Source organism: Mauremys reevesii, linkage group 3, assembly GCF_016161935.1.
Source record: "Mauremys reevesii isolate NIE-2019 linkage group 3, ASM1616193v1, whole genome shotgun sequence".
Classification (NCBI taxonomy): domain Eukaryota; kingdom Metazoa; phylum Chordata; order Testudines; family Geoemydidae; genus Mauremys; species Mauremys reevesii.
Window position 1 is genome coordinate 201,167,305 of NC_052625.1, and position 24,608 is coordinate 201,191,912.

General features: G+C 44.0%; 1 protein-coding gene across 3 annotated transcripts in view; it reads left to right on the forward strand.

Moving 5' to 3' along the window:
• Positions 1 to 18,027: 18,027 nt before the first annotated feature.
• KIF13B (kinesin family member 13B) overlaps positions 18,028 to 24,608 on the forward strand; it is a 200,953-nt gene continuing 194,372 nt past the window's right edge. For 2 of the 3 annotated variants that reach the window (XM_039530150.1, XM_039530151.1), the window contains exon 1: positions 18,029 to 18,204. In XM_039530150.1, the coding sequence (XP_039386084.1) occupies positions 18,150 to 18,204 (55 nt within the window). In that variant the 5' untranslated portion in view covers positions 18,029 to 18,149. Of the gene's footprint in view, positions 18,205 to 24,608 lie in introns of all 3 variants that reach the window. The other variant, XM_039530153.1, reaches the window with a different exon arrangement.

Consider the following 24,608-nt stretch of genomic DNA (forward strand, 5'->3'; position numbering starts at 1 on the left):
CACACAGGTATGAGTCTGGAGTAACTCCATTAAAAGTCACTGGAGTTTCATTGGTGTAAAAGCAGCATGAGATCAGAATCAGGCCCTAAGACAATAATTCCATTTTGCGAGTCTAAAGCTATCAATCAACTAAACTGTAACCTCCTGTAGATTAAATTCTTATCTGAACCTCTTCAGTTTTGAATACAAATTTCTGTAGACCCAAGTTTGACTTGATAAGGTTGGCCCTTTAAAGAGTGTGGGGCCCAGGCTCCCCTCTGATGGATCAGTGACCCTCCTAGCTGAAGTCAGATGGGCTGCTTAATTATTAGGCCCAGCTGGGAAGTGGTCACGAGATGCTTACAAAAAGGGTTAAGTGCGGTGAATTGTGGAGAAGCGTTGCTGTTAGTTTGATCTCTCTCATCACATGAGTTGTCCTGATGTAGAAGGAGAGGGCTGAAGAGCGAAAGGGCCTCTGAGATCCATAAAACTGCTTTGATTGTGAGTTTTGTATTACCTTGTGAGTTTTTGTTTGAACTAATAAAAATGTGTCCTGGAAGAAAGGCCTGAAAGACTGGGTATGGTAGTGAGACCTTCATGGTCTGGGGAGACAGGCCAGCTGCCTACAACACATCAGTGAGATTCCAGGTGTGCTGTTCTAGCTCTAAAATAATGAGACAGACTTAATCTAAAGAGGGGGGTGTCCAGCTCTTCACTTGTGTAACTAGGAAGAGGAAATGACAAAGGGTAAACTTACAAACTAGTTTAAAAGCAGGAAAACCAATGAAGTAAGGAGCTTCTCTGTAATTTATATATATATATATATATATATATATATATATATATATATATATATATATATATATATATATATATATATATATATATATATTAGGGCTGTTGATTAATTGCACTTTTAATTGCACTGTTAAACAATAGAATACCAATTGAAATTTATTCAACATTTTGGATGTTTTTCTACATTTTCATATGTATTGCATTCTATGTTTTAATTGAAATCAAGGTGTATATTATTGTTTATTACAAATATTTGCAATGTAAAAATGATAAAAGAAATAGTATTTTTCATTTCACTCGTACAAGTACTGTAGTGCAATCTCTTTGTTGTGAAAGTACAACTTACAAATGTAGTTTTTTTTGTTACATAACTTCACTCAAAAACAAAGCAATGTAAAACTTCAGAGCCTACAAGTCCACTCAGTCCTACTTCTTGTTCAGCCAATCGCTAAGACAAACAAGTTTGTTTACATTTACAGGAGATAGTGCTGCCTGCTTCTTGTTTACAATGTCACCAGAAAGTGAGAACAGGCATTTGCATGGCACTTTTTTAGTCGGCATTGTAAGGTCTTTACGTGCCAGATATGCTAAACATTTGTATGCCCCTTCATGCTTTTGCCACCATTCCAGAGGACATGCTTCCATACTGATGATGCTTGTTTAAAAAAAAAGTATTAATTAAATTTGTGACTGAACTCCTTGGGGGAGAATTGTTTGTCCCCTGCTCTGTATTACCTGCATTCTGCCATATATTTCATGTTATAGCAGTCTTGGATGACCCAGCACATGTTCTTCATTTTAAGAACACTTTCACTGCAGATTTGACAAAATGCAAAGAAGGTACCAATGTGAGATTTTCAAAGATAGCTACAGCACTTGACCCAAGGTTTAAGAATCTGAAGTGCCGTCCAAAATTTGAGCGGGACAAGGTATGGAGCATCCTTTCAGAAGTCTTAAAAGAGCAACACTCCGACGCAGAAACTACAGAACCCGAACCACCAAAAAAGAAAATCAACCTTCTGCTGGTGGCATCTGACTCAACTAATGAAAATGAACATGTCAGTCTGCACTGCTTTGGATTGTTATCAAGCACAACTCGTTATCAGCATGGACGCATGTCCCTGGAATGCTGGCTGAAACATGAAGGGACATAAATCATTAGTGCATCTGGCACGTAAATATCTTGAGATGCCGGCTACAACAGTGCCATGAGAACACCTGTTCTCACTTTCAGGTGACATTGTAAACAAGAAGCAGACAGCATCATCTCCTGCAAATGTAAACAAACTTGTTTGTCTGAGCAATTGGCTGAACAAGAAGTAGGACTGAGTGGACATGCAGGCTCTAAAATTTTACATTGTTTTATTTTTAATGCAGTTTTTTTTACATAATTCTACATTAGTAAGTTCAACTTTCATGATAAAGAGATTACACTACAGTACTTGTATTAGGTGAATTGAAAAATACTATTTCTTTTGTTTTTTTACAGTGCAAACACTTGTAATCAAAAATAAATATAAAGTGAGCACTGCACACTTTTTATTCTGTGTTGTAATGGAAATTAATATATTTGAAAATGTAGAAAACATCCAAAAACACACAATAGTATGTATATGTATGTATGTATACACTAGTGTAGATATGTTGCACCCTAGTGATACAAGGCTTGCACCCATGTAGATTATCCTGGTTTCAAACCAGTGTCAGCTATATCTGTGCAAGTCACTTTACATGCTGGAGCAGCGTGCCCCTTCTAGGGATTGCACTGGTACAGCACCAGTGTAGCTAGACCCAGGGGCGGCTCTAGCAATTTTGCTGCCCCAAGCACGGCGGCACGCCGTGGGGGGCACTCTGGTGGTTGCCGGTCCCGCGGCTCTGGTGGACCTCCTGCAGACGTGCCTGCGGAGGGTCCGCTGGTCCCGCGGCTCCAGCGGACCCTCCGCAGGCACGCCTGCGGGAGGTCCACCGGAGCCGACTGCCACCCTCCCGGCAACAGGCAGAGCGCCCCCCGCGGCATGCTGCCCCAAGCACACGCTTGGCGCGCTGGGGTCTGGAGCTGGCCCTGGCTAGACCTGTATGTGCAAAAAAACAATGAACAAAAAACTACTGTAGAGACTCCCATAAGGGACTGAAAGGCAAAGCCAAACTGTTACATGGGATTTGTCCTGTGAGTAAAGTTAATTGTGTGTAAGTGTTTGCAAGATTAGGTCTTTAGGGCTTGCTTGTATCGGAAATCTTTACCTGTTATATCAGTGCAGTTAAACCACTAATTATACTGGTATAACTCCCCATGTGGACACTCTTATTCTGGTATAAGAGTGGGGTTTTGGGGTTAGATTAAACCCCTTCCAAAACAACAAACTATGTCAAAAAAGACATTGGAATAAGGGTGTCAACACAGGGAGTTAAGTTGATATAACTCATCATTGGCAACCGGGTATCCAAATTGGATTATGGTATATGCGTAAGAAGTCTAATCAGTAGTAAACTATGTAGGTTCAAATTCACACCTGAGTTCATAATGGTATAACTTTCCTGTATAAACAAGCCCTTAGGTTGTAAACTCTTCAGGGTAGAGTCCTTGCTTGTTGTTCTGAATGGTGTTAATGGCTGGCAGCAGCTGTCTAAATCAATGGCTACACTTGCTCATGTAGCACTCCGGGAGTTAAACCACCCTTGGAGACAGCAGCAGGGAAAGTGCTGCTGTGTGTTCACACTGTGCTCCTTGTGACTGTGGAACATGTCCACAATAGCAGCTCTTGCAAGGCCACAGAGAGCAGTGCATTGTGGTAGCTATCCCAGCATGCAAGTGGCTGCAGCGTGCTTTGGAAAGGGTTTGCAATGCGTAATGGGGAAGGCACAGCATCACATGATGCAGGTTTCTCAATCCCATTGTTCCCTGGGCATCCTACTAGATTGCCAGCTGTTTTTCAAATGAGGGGGTGAGGAGTGTGACGGAGCGTGTTGTGTGTATGTGGGGGGAGAGACAGTGTGTTTTTAGGGGCAGAGTGTGTCAGCATGCTATCTTGTAAGTTCAGACAGTGGCAGGGGGAAGGGAGAAGCCCAACATCAGCCCTCACCACCCTGCCTCTCTCTGTCACTCACTCACACACACGCATGCACAAACGCCTGCCTCTGCAGCAGCAGCATTCCACAGTAATGGTTTGCTTTGTGTCCTGGGGCAGATAAGCATGCTGGCGGTCAGAAACAGAGCTTTGAAAGGGGATATCAGCATGCTGGCAGCCAGTTCAAAATAATGACTAGAGTGGCCACTTGACTTCAGGGGATTATGGGACGTTTCTGGAGGCCAATCACAGCGCAGTAATGCAACACATCGTCCACACTGACACCCCGGTGCTCCAGCCGGAGCACAGCAAGCTCTATGCTTCTTGTGGAGGTGGATTACCAGGAGCGCTCCAGCTGCAGAGTCCATGCGCTCTACGTGCCTTGCCACTGTGGACATCTCAGGAGTTAGGGTACCCGGGGCTGATTTAATGCATTCTAACTTGCACGTGTAGCCAAGCCCTAAGGCTAGGTCTACACAATAAACTTAAATCGATATAACTATGTTGCTCAGGGATGTAAAATCCACACCCCTAAGCGATTCAGCTACTCCTACCTAACCCCCAGTGTAAAAAGCACTATGTCAACAGGGGAGCTTTTCCCCGTCAACATAGCTACTGCCTCGCAGAGGTGGATTAACTATGCTAATGGGAGAAGCTCTCCCGTCAGTGTAGTAGCGTCTCCACTGAAGCACTAGTGGCACAGTTGTGCTACTGCACCGTGTTAAGTGTAGACCTGCCGTTAGATCCAAAGACAATCCCAAACCTTGTTAAAGCCGATGAGTGAGCCATGCACTCTTTCACACTCATCAGAAGGAGCACTCAAGCCCCTTTATGTAGTAAAAGCAATTGCAGACCACAGGGAAGGAGGCGGGGGACACGGGGCAAGTCAGAATTTAAATGGACCAAGAAGCTTCCCTGGTTCCAAATGCAGAGATTAGTTGCAGGCTGTAGGGCTGGGAGAGAAAAGCCAAAAGGAGGAGTTGTAAGGGTGAGTGTGAGAGGAAGCAGAGGGCCTCAGCTGCTTGGGCACAGAGCTTGCTAGAGTGACAGACTCGCGGAAATTGTGGCAGAGAAACAGGGCTTCGTGTAGGTGTTTCTGATTGCACCAAGAACATTGCTGATTCATAGCACTGATTCCTCCCCACCCCCATCCTGATGGGAACAATGCTGCAATGCCCTGAATTTTGGCTAACAGTTAGACCAAACGGGCAACCTTTACTTAAGTGTTCAGAAAGCACCATGTACACAATCCTATATAAATAATAAACCTAGTACTGTCATTTATTTCTTCTGAAGTCCCACTGGGTATGCAATTAAGTTTGCAAAAATAAATGTCATTGTAATTCTTTTTTTAACAAACATTTGGTGTAGAAGGGAGTCATGCAATCTCATTAAAGACATGCAAGGCGTGAAAGACTATACAAATAAAAACCATTTCAATCAGCCTATTTAGATCTTATATTTTACCGAGTATTAAATGGTTATAATGGAATAATAAGTGTGATCTTGATTGTAAGGGGTCTGCTATCCCCTAGATGGGATGTGTGTAACTTCTACTAGAGAAAATCTTTTATTTTTTTAAAAGCTACCAGTTTGTCAGATTTTTTGTGTGAATCCCCACTAGTCTGATATTACACCAAAAAAGTCTGAGCTCCCCCTTCTGTCCAACAGCAGCAGTGCATGCAGAAGCACAGCTGGTATGATTTTTCAGAGGTGCTATGTACTCTCAACTTCTCCTGGGGTCAACAGAAAGGGGAGGGAGCTCAGCACCTCTGGAAAAACAAGGGCCATGTGTTCCCAAAGCTGTGCATCTCCTCACTAAGCACGTCAGGGATCCCAGGAAATAAAGAAAAGGCAGGCGTGTTGGTTTCTGCTGCACTATAAAGATGGCAGCAAAGAACTTTTTTAGACGTCGTCCTGTAATAATTCCCTATTGAACAATATACAAAACCGTGGAAACTAAAAATGGAAGGGAAAAGATCTGGGATACTCTAAGGTCTGGTCCAACTCCTACTAACTCTCGGTGGGAGCTGGGTCAAGCCCCTAGCCCATCCCTCAAGCTGTCTTTAGGAAAACAGGAGAAGGTGGGGAAACAATTGGCTCTTTGAAATTATTTAAAAGACAAAGCAGATGATAAGGGCAGAACGAGATCCAGTGGCTGTAAGCTAAAGTTTGACAAACTCAAACTGGAAATAAGGCACAACGTTTAAGAGTGAGAAATTAATCATTTACCAAGGGATGTGGTGAATTCACCATCACTCGAAGTCTTCACGTCAAGATTGGATGTCTTTCTGTAAAATGTGCTTTAGCTCAACCAGAAGTTATGGGTATGAAGCAGGAATCAGTGGATGAAATTCTAGGCTGTGTTATAGAGCAGGTTGGACTAGATGATCGTAATGGTCTCTTCTGGATTTAGAACAGGGGTGGGCAAACTACGGGCCGGATCCAGCCCATCAGCCCAGGGGCTGCAGAGACGTGGTGCCAGCCACTTCCGGGAGCAGCGCGGGGCCAGGGCAGGCAGGGAGCCCTAGTGCACACCACTGCCACCCCGGAACTGCTCCAGGTAAGCGGTGCCGGGCCGGAGCCTGTACCCTGAACCCCTCCTGCATCGCAACCCCCTGCCCTGAGCCCCCTGCCGCACCCTGCCTGCAACCCAACCCTCTGCATCCCTCCTGTACCCCAAACCCCTGCCCTGAGCCCCCCTGCCATACCCCACACCCTAACCCCCTACCCTGAGCCCCCTGCCGCACCCTGCCTGCACCCCAACCCTCTGCATCCCTCCTGTACCCCAACCCCCTGCCCTGAGCCCCTTGCCACACCCCACACCCTAACCCCCTACCCTGAGCCCCCTGCCGCACCCTGCCTGCAACCCACCCCTCTGCATCCCTCCTGTACCCCAACCCCTGCCCTGAGCCCCCTGCCACACCCTAACCCCCTACCCTGAGCCCCCTCCCGCACTCTGCACCCTCTCCTGCACCCCAACCCTGTTCCCTGAGCCCTTTGTACATCCCACACCCCCTCCTTTGCCCCAACCCCTTGCCCTGAGCCCCTTCCTGCACACCGCACCCCCTCCCACACCCCAACTCCCTGCCCCAGCCCTACATTCATGGCCCTGCGTGCAATTTCCCCACCCAGATGTGGCCCTTGGGCCAAAAAGTTTGCCCACCTCTGCCTTAGAATCTATGGATCAGTTAAAATATTTTTCTGGCGCTAGGTGATTTATTAAGAAAAATTCTAGGAACATTTAACGTGCAGATAAACATTACTGACCAAGTTCCGCCCTCAGATACATGTGCACCATTCGTCATAAACTGAAATAACTTGTGGGGTAGTGGTGGCGGGGACTAGATAAAGTACTTGGGACACTACAGAGAGCAATCTTGCAGTAGCCAAGCAGTGATGGACTAAGTAGGGGTTAAAAGCAGCTTTCAGTGAAGTCAGTAGGAAAAAATCACATTGACTTCAATGTGAATTGGATCAGATCTTTGGGAACCTATTGGTAAAGTATGAGGCCTTTCTTGTTTATTTTTTAATATTTTTATAGCAGATTTAGTCATTCCAAAATCTCCTTTTCTAACAATGATTCTACACTTGGGACATGTACTCTCCAACCACTTCTCCACTATTTGATGCTTCTGTGCTTCATCTCTTAGACCACAGACAATGGAGGCTGAAGATAATTCTGGAGGAAAGCTGATTATACAGTTGCTATTGGTTTCCCCAAACACCATCAAATTCAAAATTTACCAGAGGAAATACTTTTTCACACAATGGGTAATTAAACTGTGGAACTGATTGCCACAGGATTTCACTGAAACCAAGAATCCAGAGGGACTGGGAATTTACATAGTGAATGCTAACAAAAAGAATGTTGGAAGGGAGATAAAACCTCATGTTTGAGATCTGAAGCCATCTTCTAACATCTTCAAGAAGGGGGGGCAGATTATTCCACATGTGCTTACTGTGGAGTTCTTGTACCTTTCTTTGGAGCATCTGGTACTGGCCGCTATCAGATGGACCACTGATCTGATCTGGTCTGGTGATTCCTATGTCCATCACCGGAACTGGCTCTCTGGAGACATTCCTGCAGTACAAAAGGACAGGAAGGAGGTAAGTGCTAGACAAGTGGCATCGGAGAGTAGAGGCAATTCCCACTAAAATTGTGGTTTACATCTTCCTGAGCCTAAATAAATATGAACTAATTCAGATAAGGGCTGAACAATATTAGAACTGGATCCCAAAGTAAATTGAAGTATAGTTGCTTGTTACATAAAAATCATGCAGTGACCACATCTGCACTAAGGATGTGTTTCTTGATGACTCTTTTCACAATACATCACATTTTTTGTGCCTCTGTTCTATATTATAGGAGTATATATATTTATTCCAGGAGCTAAGCAGAAGAATAAATTGTCTAGGGAGGTTGTGGAATTTCCATCACTGGAGAGTTTTAAGAGCAGGTTAGACAAACACCTGTCAGGGATGGTCTAGAATTCAGGGGATCTCAAACAGTGGGTCGGGAACCCAACATGGGTCAGGACCCCATTTTAATGGGGTCACCAGGGTTGATATTAGACTTGCTGGGGCCTGAAGTCTGAGCCTCCCTGCCCAGGGCCAGAGCCGAAGCCTGAGGTCTTCAGCCTGGGTGATGGGGCTCAGGTTACAGGCCCCCACCTAGGGCTGAAACCCTTGAGCTTCTGCTTTGGTCCCCCACCCTGGATGGTGGGGCTTTGGCCCCGATATGGGGCGGTGAGGCTTGGGAAGGCTCAGGCTTCAGTCCCCACCTCCTGGGGTCGTGTAGTAATTTTTCTTGTTAGAAGGGGGTCGCAATGCAACGAAGTTTGAGAATCCCTAGTCTAGATGATAATTAGTTCACCATGAGTGCAGGGGACTGGACTAGATGACTTCTTGAGGTCCCTTCCAGTCCTATGATTCTATGATTTATATTCGGCACATAATGGAAAGGATGATCTTGTGGTTAAGGAACAGGACAGAAAGCTTGTCTACAAGAACACTTAGTTCATGTCAAGCTGGGGTATGAATCAACCCCGCACTAGCCTCCCTCGGATGAACTATCCGGGTGCACTCTGCTGATGTGTATTAACAGGTGGTTAATGCACTTTGAGGTATTCCTCTTTCAAAGAGGCCTAATCAAAGTGCATTAACGAACTGTGCACTGGACAGTTGGTCCAAGGCAGGCTCATGAGAAGGAGATTCACAGCCCTGCTTGCTGTGAACTAAATATTTGTGTAGACAAACAGGACATGAGTTCTATTTCCAGCCCTGTTGGATATTTGCTCCATGACCCTAGGAGGAGTCATTTCCAATCTGAGCTTTCCACAATTCAGAGTTTTGGCTTCTCTCTGCTAATAACATACAATGAGGTGAAACTGTTAAAAGAGACAAGTCATAGAACGACTAGAACCCAAACTCCCCATCCATACACCTCTGAACTTTGTGACATTTTGGATCTGGATCCAGATTTAGTGTCTCAGTCCCATCTCTACTGAGCGTCAGGAACAACATTGTAGCAATAAAATGTATTTGGCTGTGGAATAGTCTCTCCAGGGAGGTGGCAGAAGCCTCATCACTTTAAAAGAGAGACTGGAAAAAGCAATACAAAGATATATTCTAAGGAGAGATTCTGCACCAGGGAGTTGAGCCTGAAGTGGGATGGACTAATGAGGTGAAGACAAGTGACTAGATGACCTTGTGACTCTGGCATCTACCCCAGCAGCACTATGCTTTGCCTCTCTGGTTAGGTCTAGTCCTGTGCAATGATAATTAGCTCCACCAGAGGTCAGTAGCTGACTTACTTTGCTCATTGTAATGTGGTTCCTTTTCTTTTTGGATACTTTGGAAATTAAATGAGAGAAAGCCAAATCTCTCACTCTTCCCATGCCAGGCAGTCCTATTTAGGAGGGACACCCATTTATTTTTTAATATTTATGCTTTCATAGTTTCTTAATGTTTAATATTACCACCCATCACCATCGCGTCTGAGCACATCACTTTGTCTCTCCAAAAAGGTCCCCCACTACTCCAAAGTATTTCAGTTAGACACAGTGGATTAAGCAAAACTCCCAGACGCAAACTTCACAAACTTCAGTGTAGGAGGGGATTGGGATTGGAACCAGGATCAAGATCTGAATTTCAGAGCAGGGCCATAGCTCTACAATGGGAGTTCAGATCTGGATCAGAACTAGGCTATGAACTCCTAATTCATTTCAATGGAATTAAAAAAAAGAAAAGTGTTCCTGTTTCTTCACTTCCTGCCCTCATCCCTAACTTCCCCTGTTTAACACATCCAAATATTGGCAGGTACCTTATGGAACTGGTAATATCAAGGATCAGTTACAGAAGAAATGTCATGAGGGCTTTTGATTTTTAGTAGCCAAGCTGCTTTATACCTTAGGAGATAGGGTAGGGCTGAGATGCCAGCTTCCAGTGGCTGTGTTGCCAACTCTTGTGATGTTTAGCATGAGTCTCGTGGTGTTAGGCATCTTTCTGAAAGCTGCAACCCCTCTATGGAGTGACGTTACTACATGAGCATCTCAGCTATCATTTAAAAAATACAACATAAAGTGATTTCTAGCCCTTATGGTTGTGGAGGAAAGTTAGAAAATGTAAATCCTAAAGGCTTAAAAATCAGAAGGCAAATAAAAGGACTCAAAATGTATTGTCTTAAAGCCAGTCTCGTGACTTTTGGGAGCCTGACTCATGATTTTGAATGCTTCGGGTTGGCAAGACTGCAGGGGGTGTCTAAATAAACTTTTTAAAATGTCCAGTTAATGTATTAACAATTGACTCAAGGTAATTAACATGTTTGTAGAGGCTGGTTTATAATAATCAATTAACTCAATGTTAAGAATTGGGCATTCTTGGGGCATGTCTATACTGCAATTAAAAACCTGCAGCTGTTCCATGCCAGCTGATGGGCTCACAGGGCTTGGGCTGCAGGCTATTTAATTGCAGTGTTGATTTTCAAAGGTTTAGGCTGCAGCCCAAGCTCTGGGACCTTGCCACCTCTTTGAGTCCTAGAGCCTGGGCCCCCGCCTGATCTAAGAAGACTACGCTGTAATTAAACAGCCCCACAGCCCAAACCCTGTGAGCCTGAGTCAGCTGGCATGGGCCAGCCATGGGTGTTTAATTGCAATGTAGACATACCCATGGACAAGGCAAGGGGGGAACCTAGGGTTTACCGCTAACACAGGGTAAAACTACCACTGCCTTGTTCACCCTGGTAATTTACCATGTGTCAGTTATCATGTTAGCTAAAACATGATTTAAAAAACCACCTTTTTGACCTGTGAAGACAAGGCCCAGGTGTAGACAAGCCTAGTGAAGCCTCACTTAAGTTCTGTAAGTGAAACCCTTTCTCCACTGAAGTCTAGGGAAAAACTCCCATTGATTTCCAGGGGGCCAGGATTTCACCCTGTGCATCCAACTTGCCTTCAGCACTTTGGGGAGTTACTTTGCATGGAGTTTAGACACAGGCCCCCACATTGGGTATGTCTACACTGCAATTAAAAACCCACGGCTGGCCTATACCAGCTGACTTGGGCTTGCAGGGTTGGGCCAAGTGGGCTGCTGAACAGCAGTGCAGACATTTGGGCTCAGGCTGGAGCCCAGGCTCAGGCGGGCATGCATGCTGGCTGGGGTCATGAGTGTAATTTGGGTGACATGTAATTTGGGTGAAGCTTGGCATTGCCCACCCAAACTGCAAGCCTTGGGAAGGCATGGAATTTCCCCCCTCCCTCCACGTGTGGCCTCATTGGCCTGGCTGGAGCTCCCCCCACCCACAAATACAGAAGCCAAATTACACCTGTGGCTATGATCCCTTTGCTCTTTGCCCTTTCACAGGGAAGCAAGGAAGAGCTCACTGGAGCCAGCCGTCCCAGAGCAGAAAGGTGGTGTTTATGTTACAAGGAAGGGAGGCAAATCCCCACCTGACTTTCAAAAAGTTTCCCCTCTCTATTACTTTTGTAAATATTCCCTGCCAAGCAAGGGAGCTGTCACTTTGGCCCACAGCTACAAGGAGAGTCAGTTACCCTTTCCACTCCACCAGGAAACAAACCTAACACAGGCAGGGTTCAAATGAGAATCACCTTTCTCCCCTCCAGCAGTAACTTTGCCACTTTTGTGAGTTCTGTTGCTGATGTAACATCATGTGCCTAAAACAAGAGTAGATTTGTCCTTCTTTTGCTATAAGGTTTGTGGAAGATGTTTATTTTTCCTTAAAAGAAACTAATAAAATGACAGTATTTAAAAATGGGAAAAGAAAAGAAAACTGCAGGCACCAGAGACCTGAATTCACCCATGCTCCTCAGCCACTAGGTGTCAATCTTGTCTGCTGAGTTTGCTATCGGCCATTTTTAAACCCTGAATTTATTAATAAATTCTGTAACTTTACCAGGTGAAGGTAACATCAATATTTTTAAGAGCGCTCCTAGGTCTGAATGTCAAACCACCAACCATCTAAATGTAGTGGTGTTTGGCTCTAGTGTTTTAATCTAGCCCATTATTTGCTATATGCGTGCAACATATTAAATACAATATTTTTATTAATTAATATAGAGGCAGCTGGAAAATTGAGATCTGGATTTGGACTTTCAGCTTAACATCCCCTCCAAATCCTGAAGGTCTTTGAATCCAGTATTTTAGCTTGAGTCTATCTTTATTCTGCAAAAGAAACCCTGGCTCTTGCAAGTCGCTCCTGCTCTGCTGATGTGAAACAATAATGTGATTCAGCAGATAAGGCTATAAAATATGCCAGTCTTTGGTGACAAGGGAATTCGTCTCTCACAGAAAACCAAGGGAATAAATGCTGCAAACTTTGGCATAATTTTAGAGTCTCGTTCATTCAGTTGTTCTATGTTTCAATGGATGTCTTTGTGCTTTCTTCTTGTGTTTCCAGAATTGCAACTTTTTCTTGACTTCCCATCACATAATTTTCTGCTAATTCTGTTTTTTTTACTGTTGTTCAAACATCTTTAAAGATACCAAATCCAATTTATCATCAAATGAACCAAATCAAAATTTCAAGCCTTTAATGGGAATAAGAAAATAATTTCTAACAAAATCTGAGAAACCAGTTGTGTTGAATAAGAAAGCTTATCAGCAAATTGAACAGCTGATAAAAACAAAATAATTCTTGATCCATAAAGTAGAGACATTAAATCTAACTCATAAGGCCTCCTCCTGCAAACACTTAAATGTATCAACTACATGGAGGAATCTTAATACGTGCATATGCTCTAGTGGTAGGGTCCTGTATTGCTATTCAGAAGGATGGACTTGTATTAGAAGTTAAAGGGCCCCAATTCTGCAATGGATCAAAAGAACCCCATTTCTGCAAAGAGTACCATCATACCAGAACCCTGGACCCATGCGGAGGCTTTAATGGGGCTCCATTTAGGTGCAGGGATCCACCTTCGTGGTTCTTTTTGTAGGACTGAAGAGAAGAGTGAGGAGGGATTTGATAGCAGCCTTCAATGACCTGAAGGGGGGTTCCAAAGAAGATGGAGCTAGGCTGTTCTCAGTGGTGGCAGATGACAGAACAAGGAACAATGGTCTCAAGTTGCAGTGGGGGAGGTCTAGGTTGGATATTAGGAAACACTATTTCACTAGAATGGTGGTGAAGCACTGGAATGGGTTACCTAGGGAGGTGGTGGAATCTCCATCGTTAGAGGTTTTTAAGGCCTGGCTTGACAAAGCTCTGGCTGGGATGATTTAGTTGGGACTGGTCCTGCTTTGAGCAGGGGGTTGGACTAGATGACCTCCTGAGGTCTCTTCCAACCCTAATCGTCTATGATTCTATGACTGGAGTCCACATATGGATTTTGGGATTAATTCTGGATAATAATCCAAAATATAGGATTCTGTAATGCTCTGGATATACCCCCCTCAAAATTCCCAATGAGGACTTTGGAATAAACAAAGAAGGGTGTTCTACAGATAATCCATCTCAGTTTTTGCTCTGAACCCTGTGAATGCTGCAATATGAGTTCAGTTGTTTCATTGTATTACCCATGAAATGAGAACATGATCAATAAAGCTCTGCACTATGTATCTCCCTAGAGCGTCTCAGTGCCTTGATTCTGCAAACCTCCCCATGACAGGGAACACAGGGAATGCTTCTCCAAAGCATAGAAGAACCTCTTGAACCTGTAAACTTGTACAAATTGTGTCTCATTAAATTTCTAGCATATCTGCTTGTGAATTGGCTAGAAATGTTGCTACAAGCTGACTTTTTTGCGGGACTTTGGTACATAAATACATAACAAACTTGTCTTCAAGAGATTTCAGGGCTTTAGAGTTGTTTCCACTTTTTTGTCACAGAAAGATCAATTACAGTATATTTATATCGTCATATCTCCTTCAAATCAGACTGATGAATGAAAGGAAGATAAATTGCATATTAGAAGCTAACTTCAGAGTTGGTATAATTACCAGTGCACTATCCCAGGAACTGCATAGAAAGCCTATAACAATATTCACAGCATCCAGAAGTCTTATCTTATGAATGTTTTATAGTAGGTCTTTTGTTCTGACTAAAGGTTTGATCCTGAAGGATGCTGAGTACCCCCTGAGGAGTGCTGAAAGCCTTTAACTCCTGCTGATGTTGAAGGAAACTGATGAAGGGTGCTCTGTAGCTGGCAGGACTGGGCCCCTAATGCCGTTTAACAGTGTGTATGGCACCAACAAGATCCTCTGCTTTAGCTTTCCAAAGCCTGAATGATTTATGGACAGGAACTAGGTCTATAGCATATTAATAATTGATGCTGCTCTTTTGATATGCGCTCTCACAAATGATGATGTGAGTTTAAAATAGGCCTGACGTTTTTTGGTTATATTTCCACTCTGGATGAGGACAGAAATCTGCAGTGTTTTCCACTGTGCAGTAAAATATAATTCTGTCCAATCAAAGAAGGGTGCTAGTCCCCTTTCATAATCATACAATGACTCTCTTAAAAAATGAAGGCCTCTCCCTCCTTTTGAACAGATTGCTAGGATGGGTCCCAGGCAAATCTGCAGATATTCTCACCCCCATTCAGCATGGCTAGTGTGGATAAAGGGGGTCCTTGGTGGTGCTTCGATTGGCTCAAAACAACCATTGTAACTTTGTCCCTGTTAAAGCCATGGGCCATGTCTACACTACGGGCACAGTGCCACTGTAGTGCCCATAATGTGAATACTTCCACAAGCAATGGAAAGGGATTTTTCATCAATTGTAGGTAACCCACTTCCTTGAGTGGCAATAGCTAGAGCAACAGAAGAATTCTTCCATGACCTAGGCTCATCTGTACTGGGGGTTAGGTTGGCTTAACTTTGGTGCTCATGGGTGTGAATTTTTCACATCCTTGAGCAAGGTAGACCAGGCCGTGGACAGTCCAGTCACAGTGATTAAAGCAGCTTGTGATTAGGTGGCATAACAAGAGCAACTGGGCTCTTTGACTTGGGTATGATAGTGTTGAAGACAGGAGCTAAATAAATGAATGGGAGGGGAAAGTAATGTCTTCCCCTCGTGGTTGTTTGTTACTTAATTACATTAATATTTAAATAGCTGGAGCTAATCCTTGAATCATTATAGTGAATAGGGTGGGGAAGGAGTATAATTCACACATACTATTGTATAGTTACAGACAATTCTCTACAAGGTGAGGCTAAAAGGTTTGTCCTGGGTTATGTCTACACTATGAGTGCTACAGTAGTGTAAACACTTCCTACATTGGTGGAAGAGGTTTTTCTGTTGATGTAAGTAATCTGCTTCTCCAAGAGGCAGTGGCTAGGTTGACAGAAATTATTTATCACAGAATATCAGGGACCTCAGGAAGTCATCTAGTCCAACCCCCTACTTAAAGGGGGACTAATCCCCAGACAGATTTTTACCCCAGTTCCCTAAATGACCCCTTCAAGGATTGAACTCACAACCCTAGGTTTAGCAGGCCAATACTCAAACCACTGAGAAGAATTGTTCTATTGACTTAGCTGTGTCTACACTGGGGGTTAGGTAAATCTAACTATGTCGCATAGGGCACAATTTTTCACAGCCTTGAGCAATGTAGCTAGGTCAACCTGCATTTTAAGGGTGGACCAGATTTAGATTAGGGAAATTCTCAGTGGTACTAGATTAGGGAAATTCTCACTGGAGTAAGTAGATTGATGTAACTGCACTAGTATAAACCCCTAGTGCAACTGATTGTTGTACAGCATGTCTACATTAGGGAAATTTTGACAGGTGCTACTGCATAGAATCATAGGACTGGAAGGGACCTCGAGAGGTCATCTAGTCCAGTCCCCTGCAATCATGACAGGACTAAGTATTATTTAGTAAATCTTGTAGTATAGCCAGGTCCTTTGTTTCACCCCTATCTCTAAGCAGCAGGCATATGCCAAAATATTATATATCTCCAAACTATTAATCCTCAAACTTTTTCATTTCCCATATATTCTTTATATCAGTGTACTTCTCCTTGGTACCTTTATATGAAGCTATTATACACCATTTATAAATCATTGGCTTCCCATGTTAAATGTTATAATAAAAAAACCCCTCATATTTGTATTTGTAAAGATTTTTATGGGAAAACTCAGAAACTTTACAAACCTCTCAGAATGATTCACTGGGATATTGCTGCCCCCAGATGGAGAATTTATTTTCTAAACAAATATGACTAGTAAAAAGAGCATACAGGAAGCACTTTATAGTCTATAATGTGCAGATTTCCTGGTGCTTGAAGGGAGTGAATATGAGGTGAAGCAGGGGAATACAATGATATAAATAATTTATATTTTTACAATTGCATTTCCATAGTGAGTAGGGGCCCTAGTCATGGACTGGGAGCCTGTTGGGCTAAGCACTGTACAAAAACAGAAAAAAAAGACAGTCCCTGCCCTAAGGAGCTTACAATCTAAGTATAAAACAAAAGACAACAGATGGATGTAGACAGACGGGGGAGTACAAGTAAACAATGAGACAGTATTGGTCAGTACAAGAGGTAGTGGTTTCTGCACAGCAACAGCCTAACCGTTGTCATGTTTTTGTAGGCATCACAGCAAAGGAGAGCACTGAGGAGCGATTTGAAGGTGGATGATCAGGTGGCTACATACTACAGCCATGGATCTCTAGCTTGAGGTGGGCAGTATGTATTATTATATAGCAAAATACAGAGAGGTGGCGCGACAGTCCAAAATCAGGTGTGCAGTCACCACCACACCACCTGGCCCTTCCAGAGCCAGGAACACCACTCAGCAGCAGTTCTGACCTTCTCCCAGTCTCTTGTATCAATAACCACTAGACTGAATGTGTTTTCCAGAGCTGGGAACAGAACACTGTCTATTTAGGTATGTGCTAATATGGCTCTGTTCTTGTCTGAGCTCTTCACAAGCTTTCAAAAATACAAATAAGTTGATCACTCTTTTTCCCCCTACTTCATCTTAGCCTGTAGGCAAAATAGCCTGATTAATTCAGAGGGGTTATTTCTTGCTTGTTTGTTTGAAGTGGGAGAGTTGTATGTGTCTGAAAAACTAATTGAGAAAATAAATTGAAGAAATTTTGGATTAATGCAGAAAATGGTATTGTTCTGATGTCCTGCTCCAACCAGTAGACTGTGCTCTCCCCCCAGAAGGAAGTACCAGTATTATCCATGTACTTTGAAGAAGGGTGACTTTCATTCTACCTGGTATAGACAGGGAACTGAGATACAGAGGGGTGGAAAGGCTTGCCCAAGGTCAGTGCCAGAGCTAGGAATGAAGCACAGCTGCCCTGACATCTCTCCCCTCCAACCCTCACCACTGGAGCCCATGCCCTACACCCCGCCAAGCTAGGAATGGAACCCAGGAGTGCTGATGCCTCAGCTCCCCAGTTCCCTCTCTTAGAAATGAGGCCCTGCTCTGCCTGTTGCACCACACTAGCTCAGAGCTGGGCAGCCATGACCCCCAAACCTCTCACATGTTACCCCACCAATCTGCCCAGAACCCGCTGGCTAGAGGGAGCCAGAAGGCAGGGGGCACCACCTAATAATATCCCTGCCTGCTCAAGGGACTACATGTCCCAGCATGCAACACTCCACGTTGAGTCACGGGGACCCGCGGGACTACGCTTCCCAGCACGCATCACGTCCTGCTGACCCGCGCGGCCCGAGCGTGGCGCGTGGCCCGCTGGGGGCTGTAGTCCCCTTCCCTCCCGCATGGAGTCCCGAGGCTCCTCCCTCCGCTTCCCCCTGCCGGCAGGGTGTCCCGTGCCTCCTTGGAAGACGGAAGCCGAGGAGGAGGGAGAGTCGGAGGAGCGGCGGCGGCGGCGGGATGGGTGACTCCAAAGTGAAGGTGGCGGTGCGGGTCCGTCCCATGAACAGGAGAGGTGAGTGCGGCCCGGCCCGGGGGGGGAGGGAGAGAAGTGGGGAGAGACACCGACCGACCCCGCTCCCTGCCCCTCGTTGGGCGGGGAGACACTGACCAACCCCCCCCCCGCCCCGAGTGGGGGGAGACACCGACCGACAGACCCTGCTCCCTGCCCCTCGCTGGGGGGGAGACACCGACACACACCCCCGCCTCGAGTGGGGAGAGACACCGACCGACCGACCCTGCCCCTCGCTGGGGGGGAGACACCGACCCCCCCCCGCCTCTCGAGTGGGGAGACACTGACCGAGCCCCCCCGCCTCGAGTGGGGAGAGACACCGACCGACCCCGCCGACCGACCCTGCTCCTGCCCCTCGCTGGGAGACACCCCCGCCCCTAGTGGGGGGAGACACCGACCGACCGACAGACACTGCTCCCTGCCCCTCGCTGGGGGGGAGACACCGACACACACCCCCGCCTCGAGTGGGGAGAGACACCGACCGACACTGCTCCCTGCCCCTCGCTGAGGGGTGAGCCAACGACAGACCCCCTGCCCTCAGTGGGGAGACATTGACCGAGCCACCCCCACCCCTAGTGGGGGGAGACACCGACCGACACTGCTCCCTGCCCCTCACTGAGGGGTGAGACAACGACAGACCCCCCCCGCCCCCAGTGGGGAGACACTGACCGAGCCCCACCGCCCCGAGTGGGGAGAGAGACCGACAGACACCCTCCCCGCCTCGAGTGGGGACGCTGACCGACTGGTCGACACCCCCTGGGGGGAGACACACACCCACCCACCGGGGAGGGAGACACCGACCCTCCGTGTCCCCCACACATACCGATTGCTGATGGCGGAGTGACACCCCCGCCGACTGACACCCCACAAGAAACACCGCTTGCTGGGGTGGGGAGAGAGGCCCACCTACCCCATCCCGCTCCCTACAGGGCTGGGGAGAGCGGGAGATGGTGGAGCAACCCCCCGCACTGCCCCCTGAAGAGAGAGGGTCACCCCTCGCTGAGGAAAGCCCCGGACCGAGCCAAGCACTGTGTATGGGGGGGAGGGATTTACTGCCCTTCTCCCCCAGGGAGCCTGGCAGCGGGTAGCACCAGGGTGAGGGAGGAACAGACCGTGCTGTTGTGGAGGTTGAGTGGGGTTAAGCAGCCTCCACAGGGGAGGAGTTACCCTCCCCCCCCCCGACTAATTCACGTTCCCCCTGTAACTACTCCACATTTCTATCCTTTATGAGTCTCGTTCCTTCTAAGGTCTCCCCTTCATAATCTTCCTCCTTCCCCTCTTCCCCCACCTCTGGCACCCATTTGACAATGGGTCTCCTTCCTTGTCTCTTCACTTCCTTCCCACTCAGATTCCTTCCTTCCTTGTCCCCCCCCTATTCTCCCCCCCATCAGCTTTCCCTTCTCCCTTCCATGAAATGACTCCTCCCCCCACATGTGAGAGTGACCCAAAGTGTCCCAGACTATGGGGACGTGAAGATAAAAGTAGCTGGAAGAGGAAGGGTGAATCGATGGGGGAATTTTTAAAAATAATACACCCCATAGGCAAGTTTCAGTTACAGACTGGGTATTTTTCTTTTCTTTTCTTCTCTTTTACTTTTTTTTTTTTTTAAATGAGAAAAATTCAGTTGCTGCAGCTGGTTGAGAAACGAATTTACAAAAGGAAATATAGCATTTAAAAAAATCAGGAAATAAATTAAGGAAAAAATATACACGCACACACAATTAGTATCTTAATACAACACTTCTGATGCACCTGAAACTTACTGTAATGAACAATGAGGTAATGCCAAGTTTGTGTACTACTGAGGTAAATGAGGGTTGCCCCTCATAATGTTACAATTGAGGTATGTGTTTTGCAGTCTTAAAGTCTGACTGTCTTAGGGATCATCCTCTGGTAACACTTTAAAAGTTGTTCTTGTGGTTTTATTTTTTTAATAAACCTAAAGGCTAGAGGGTGATTTTTAAAAACCTGTGTTGTAATTTGCATTTCATTTTTAGTAACATTAGTATGAATCTTGGGAGGTCTTTGGATGTGAAATGAGAAATAACTGAATTCTGTTCGGGGTCATTGCTCGTGACCCCCAAAAGGAGACTTTAAAATATTATAAACCTGTTCCTGACTGACTGTAGACACTTAACCTTTGAAATATTCTTGATGTCTACATGCTGTTATTGTCTTTGAACTGTAAATTCCTCAGGGCAGGGAGCTTTCTGCTGTAGATCTATAAAGTGGCATATAAATCTATTTGTTACACTTCTAGGCATTGTATAAATACGTAGTAATAGGTTCTTTGCAGAAGTAGTACAAGGATCTCTGTGCTGAAAAGGTTACCATTTTATCTATTGTATTATTGGACCGATCAAGCTCCCATTATAGCTAATGGGAGTTGGATTGGGCCCCATATAAATAACTACATCTTCCTCCTTGCAAGACAGGTTTACCACACTAACTTCTTGCATTGAAGTGGGTGTTTGAGTAAACATTCATTGGTCCACTTATGTTGCTCATTTGTTGCATCTTGTCTCAGATTGCATCCAAATACTATAAACACTTATGTGTGTAATCTCATTGAGTTCTGTGGAACTACTCACATGAGTGAGGACCTGATAGTCTTCTGGGCAAGAACCATATCTTCGTTGTTGTGTATTTAGCAACTAACATAATGAAACCCTGAACCTTTTTGGGATGCTACCAAAGTATCTTCTTCTTCTTATTATTATTACTATTATTCACAGCTGTTTTCTTCAATTGACTAGAACTATGTTGGGGTGTCTTGGTTCCAGTGTAGTTCATTTTACTAAGGAATATTCACAAGCTCTCAATTTCATCATGATGCCAATCTGTAACTCCAAGTGAAGTGACATTTACTTTTATGGTAGCTAGGGTGAGTGCTTTACTTTACTTTATAAAAGTGTGTGATGTGATCCAGTTAAATGTCAACTGCACCCATAAAAACAAATAAGGGAAATTTAATGGCAGACAATTTGAGCTCTTAAAATTTATTTTTACACTTCTGTCTTCAAGTTTATTTTTCATTCCAAATAGTATTGATAGATACACTAATGTTTGATTCATATATACATCTTTTCAGTTATCTAGTGATGTACCATACCTATATATTAGCGTAGAGGGATCTTAACTATAGCATACCTTTGTTTCTCTTAACAACCACCTTATCTGGAGAAGATGGTTTAGTGATCTCTGCTTCAAATTTGAAGTACCTAGATTCTTTGGAACCATATGTTTAAATCTCTGTCATGTTAACTCAGACCTTCCTCTTACCAAGGTAGATAAATTGAGTACCACCTAGCATGTTGAATGTAAGAACAAGGATTCTTGCGTCAGCTTGGATATTAAGGCCTTCTTTTCAAGAGAAGGAATTTTCCTTAGGGCTTGTCTACACTCACAATTTACAGTGCTGCAACTTTCTTGCTCAGGGGTGTGAAAAAACACCCCCCTGAGCGCAGCGAATTTCAGCGCTGTAAAGTGCCAGTGTAGACAGTGCACGAGCACTGGAAGCCATGCCCCTCATGGTTTTTTTTAGAGCGCTGGGAGAGCTCTCTCATGGCGCTCTGCCGCAACCACACAAAAGCGCTGCCGTGGCAGTGTAGACTAGCCCTTAGTGTCCTTGCTGTATATTTTCTACTATTATGCAATGTCCTGTGCACCAACTTTTTGTTGCCCTGCACTTTGGAGGTGGTTGCATTTCCACTATATTATGAATATATTGTTTGTGAAATTTTCTGGATGAAAGGTGCTACAGAAATATAAAAGATGTATCTGAGAATTTAAGTTTATTACGCATGATTAATCTTATTGTTATAGCATAACTAGTTTCACAAATGAAGTGGTAAATGTCACATCTTGATGACAGTATGTGAAGAACAATGAATTTTATTCTCCATTATCCTTTTTAAAAGTGAATGGTTAGAGTATATTAATATTAAACTCTCATAGTGTAAACAATAATAAACATGGGTATCACTGTGGAAAACTATGCAATGACACATAGATAAAGCATGTGGTTCTAGTTTGTTTCAGCTTGCTTAAAATATAATTGCATAACTGAGAAATGCTTGTAACACCTTGGGTGTGCTTAGCATTTACTCTCAAAGAGGTAAATAATTATAAGTATGGCTCAGAATTTGTCACAGATATTTTTAGTATAAACTATGGACAGGTTTCAGGCAATAAACAAAAATTCAGGGAATCCCGTGACCTGCCCTTGATTTTTACTAAAAATATCCCTGACAAAATGGGGAGGGTGGAGGTTCCAGCTCCCAAAGGGGCTCTGGGGCCCGCCTACCCGCCACAGCTGGGCCGCTTCGGGGGGAGGGAGGGAGGGAACCTGCTGTCCGCAGGGGCTGGGAGCTCTGGGGTCCCTCTGCTGCCTGGCAGCTAGGAGCTGCTGGGGGCCTGCTGACAGCAGCAGCTGAGAGCTACGGTGCTGCTTACTGACAGTTCCAGCCCCGGGCAGAAAATGTTACAGTCGTCTCTGGAAGTCACAGATTCTGTAATTTCTGTGACCTCCTTGACGTAATCGTAGCCTTAATTCTGAGCAATCACAGTTGAGTCAAATGTGTATACTGCAAAGGAAAATAATTTGTTAAACTAAGTAAATGTACTCTTAAGCCTAGTTTTGTATGAGATTACCTTGATGTTTTGGCTTTATGTTTACTTGATCATTTTGAAGTCAACAAATGATCAGATATAGTCAAAGAGTAAACTCTGCTAAAACTGGTTTCTGGTTAGCATGTTTATGGGAGAGTAAACGCCATTGCACTAAGATTTGAGTGTAACTTTAAAGCAGCCATTACTTCAATGAAGCAGAGAAGTTATGCAGTCTTGCACACTGTACTTCCACCAGAGTACTTGCTGGATTAGAAACTTTCCAGACTAATTAATTTACTTAAAATATTTGTGCAATGAACAGTATATGCAACAGCAGAAATATCTGTAAAAAAGAATGCACTGCCACATGGAATGCCTTTATGAGGAACATTTGGCAGGCTTTCTTTTCTTGTATATCAGATTGAACAGCAGAAGACAAAAGGAACACTTCCGATGGGTTTTCAACAACTTGTCATTAATTCTCGTGATGTGCATGTGTACTATATGTGCATGAGCATCTCTTTGATTTCTAACTTATCTAGCTGATGTGATCACAATACAGTATTGTGCTCTTCCTGATGCACTCATACATATTAAACAATCTATAATTACTGCAAACTGAAAAATTTACGAATTGTACTTACAGAATTATATAGCAGAGGAAACTTGAAAGAGGACTGTCTAGAAATAAAGGGATGTTAGGTTGAAGGAACATATCACCTTAAATCACACTGCTGTCTGTTTTAAATAACTGTTGTACAAGGAATGCCTACATTTGCTATAACTTTGCGCAGATTTTTTTCTTCTTACTTTGTGCAGTTGACAGTACTTTGTATATAATCAGTTGGTTTTCCCTTTGTGTGGGCCTTTCACATAGCAAAGGGAAGAAATAATGACTTTTCAGATTTTTCTAAAACAAAAGATGGCAGAAAGCATATGTGGTATCTGAAACTACTTTCAAATTAAAAAAAAAACCAAACTAATTTTTAAGATGATGGTGCTTCTTTAAAATTTTTTTTGTGTTATAAAACTTCAAAATTTAAAAAACAAATGCTTTCAAAACTCTTCACATTTAGTGCTATTTAGATTTCTGCATTTTTCTCAGCTTGGACAAACTTTAGTAAACAAAAATCTAACTTCACATTTAGGTTCTCATGCAGTAGCATAATAGTCTCATAGACTTTAAGGTCAGAAGGGACCATTATGATCATCTAGTCTGACCTCCTGCACAAAGCAGGCCATAGAATCTTACCCATCCACTTCTATAACAAACCCCTAACCTATGTCTGAGTTATTGAAGTCTTCAAATAATACCACAACGTACAGTTGTAAACTCTGCAGAGTAATGTTAATCTGTTTTAAATTGGAAAAAAGAAATTCCACTGGCATTTTAAAAAAAAAAATCAGGTAAAACTTCTATTGGTCTCAAACTTTGTGAAAGCTTATTTTGAACTTATATATTTTGGGCCAAATTTGACCTAGCAATGTTGCATTTTTAAATAAAAGCTTTAGTTATTTATACAGTTAATACCATTTTCATGTTTCATAGTTTTCATACTTCAGTTATTCAGTATAAACCACATAAAATATACCTTTTAGTCATTATAGCCAACAGATTTCATAAAACTGAAATGGTTGTTTTAAAAGGCAACATAACTCCTCAATGTTGACCAACATTTTGATAAATTGCAGACATACAAGTTTTACTTTAGTATCGCACTTTTCCTTTAGAATTATCACACAGCACTTCTTGCAAACTGTATATTAGGATCACTTTGTCTACCATTGAACTATAG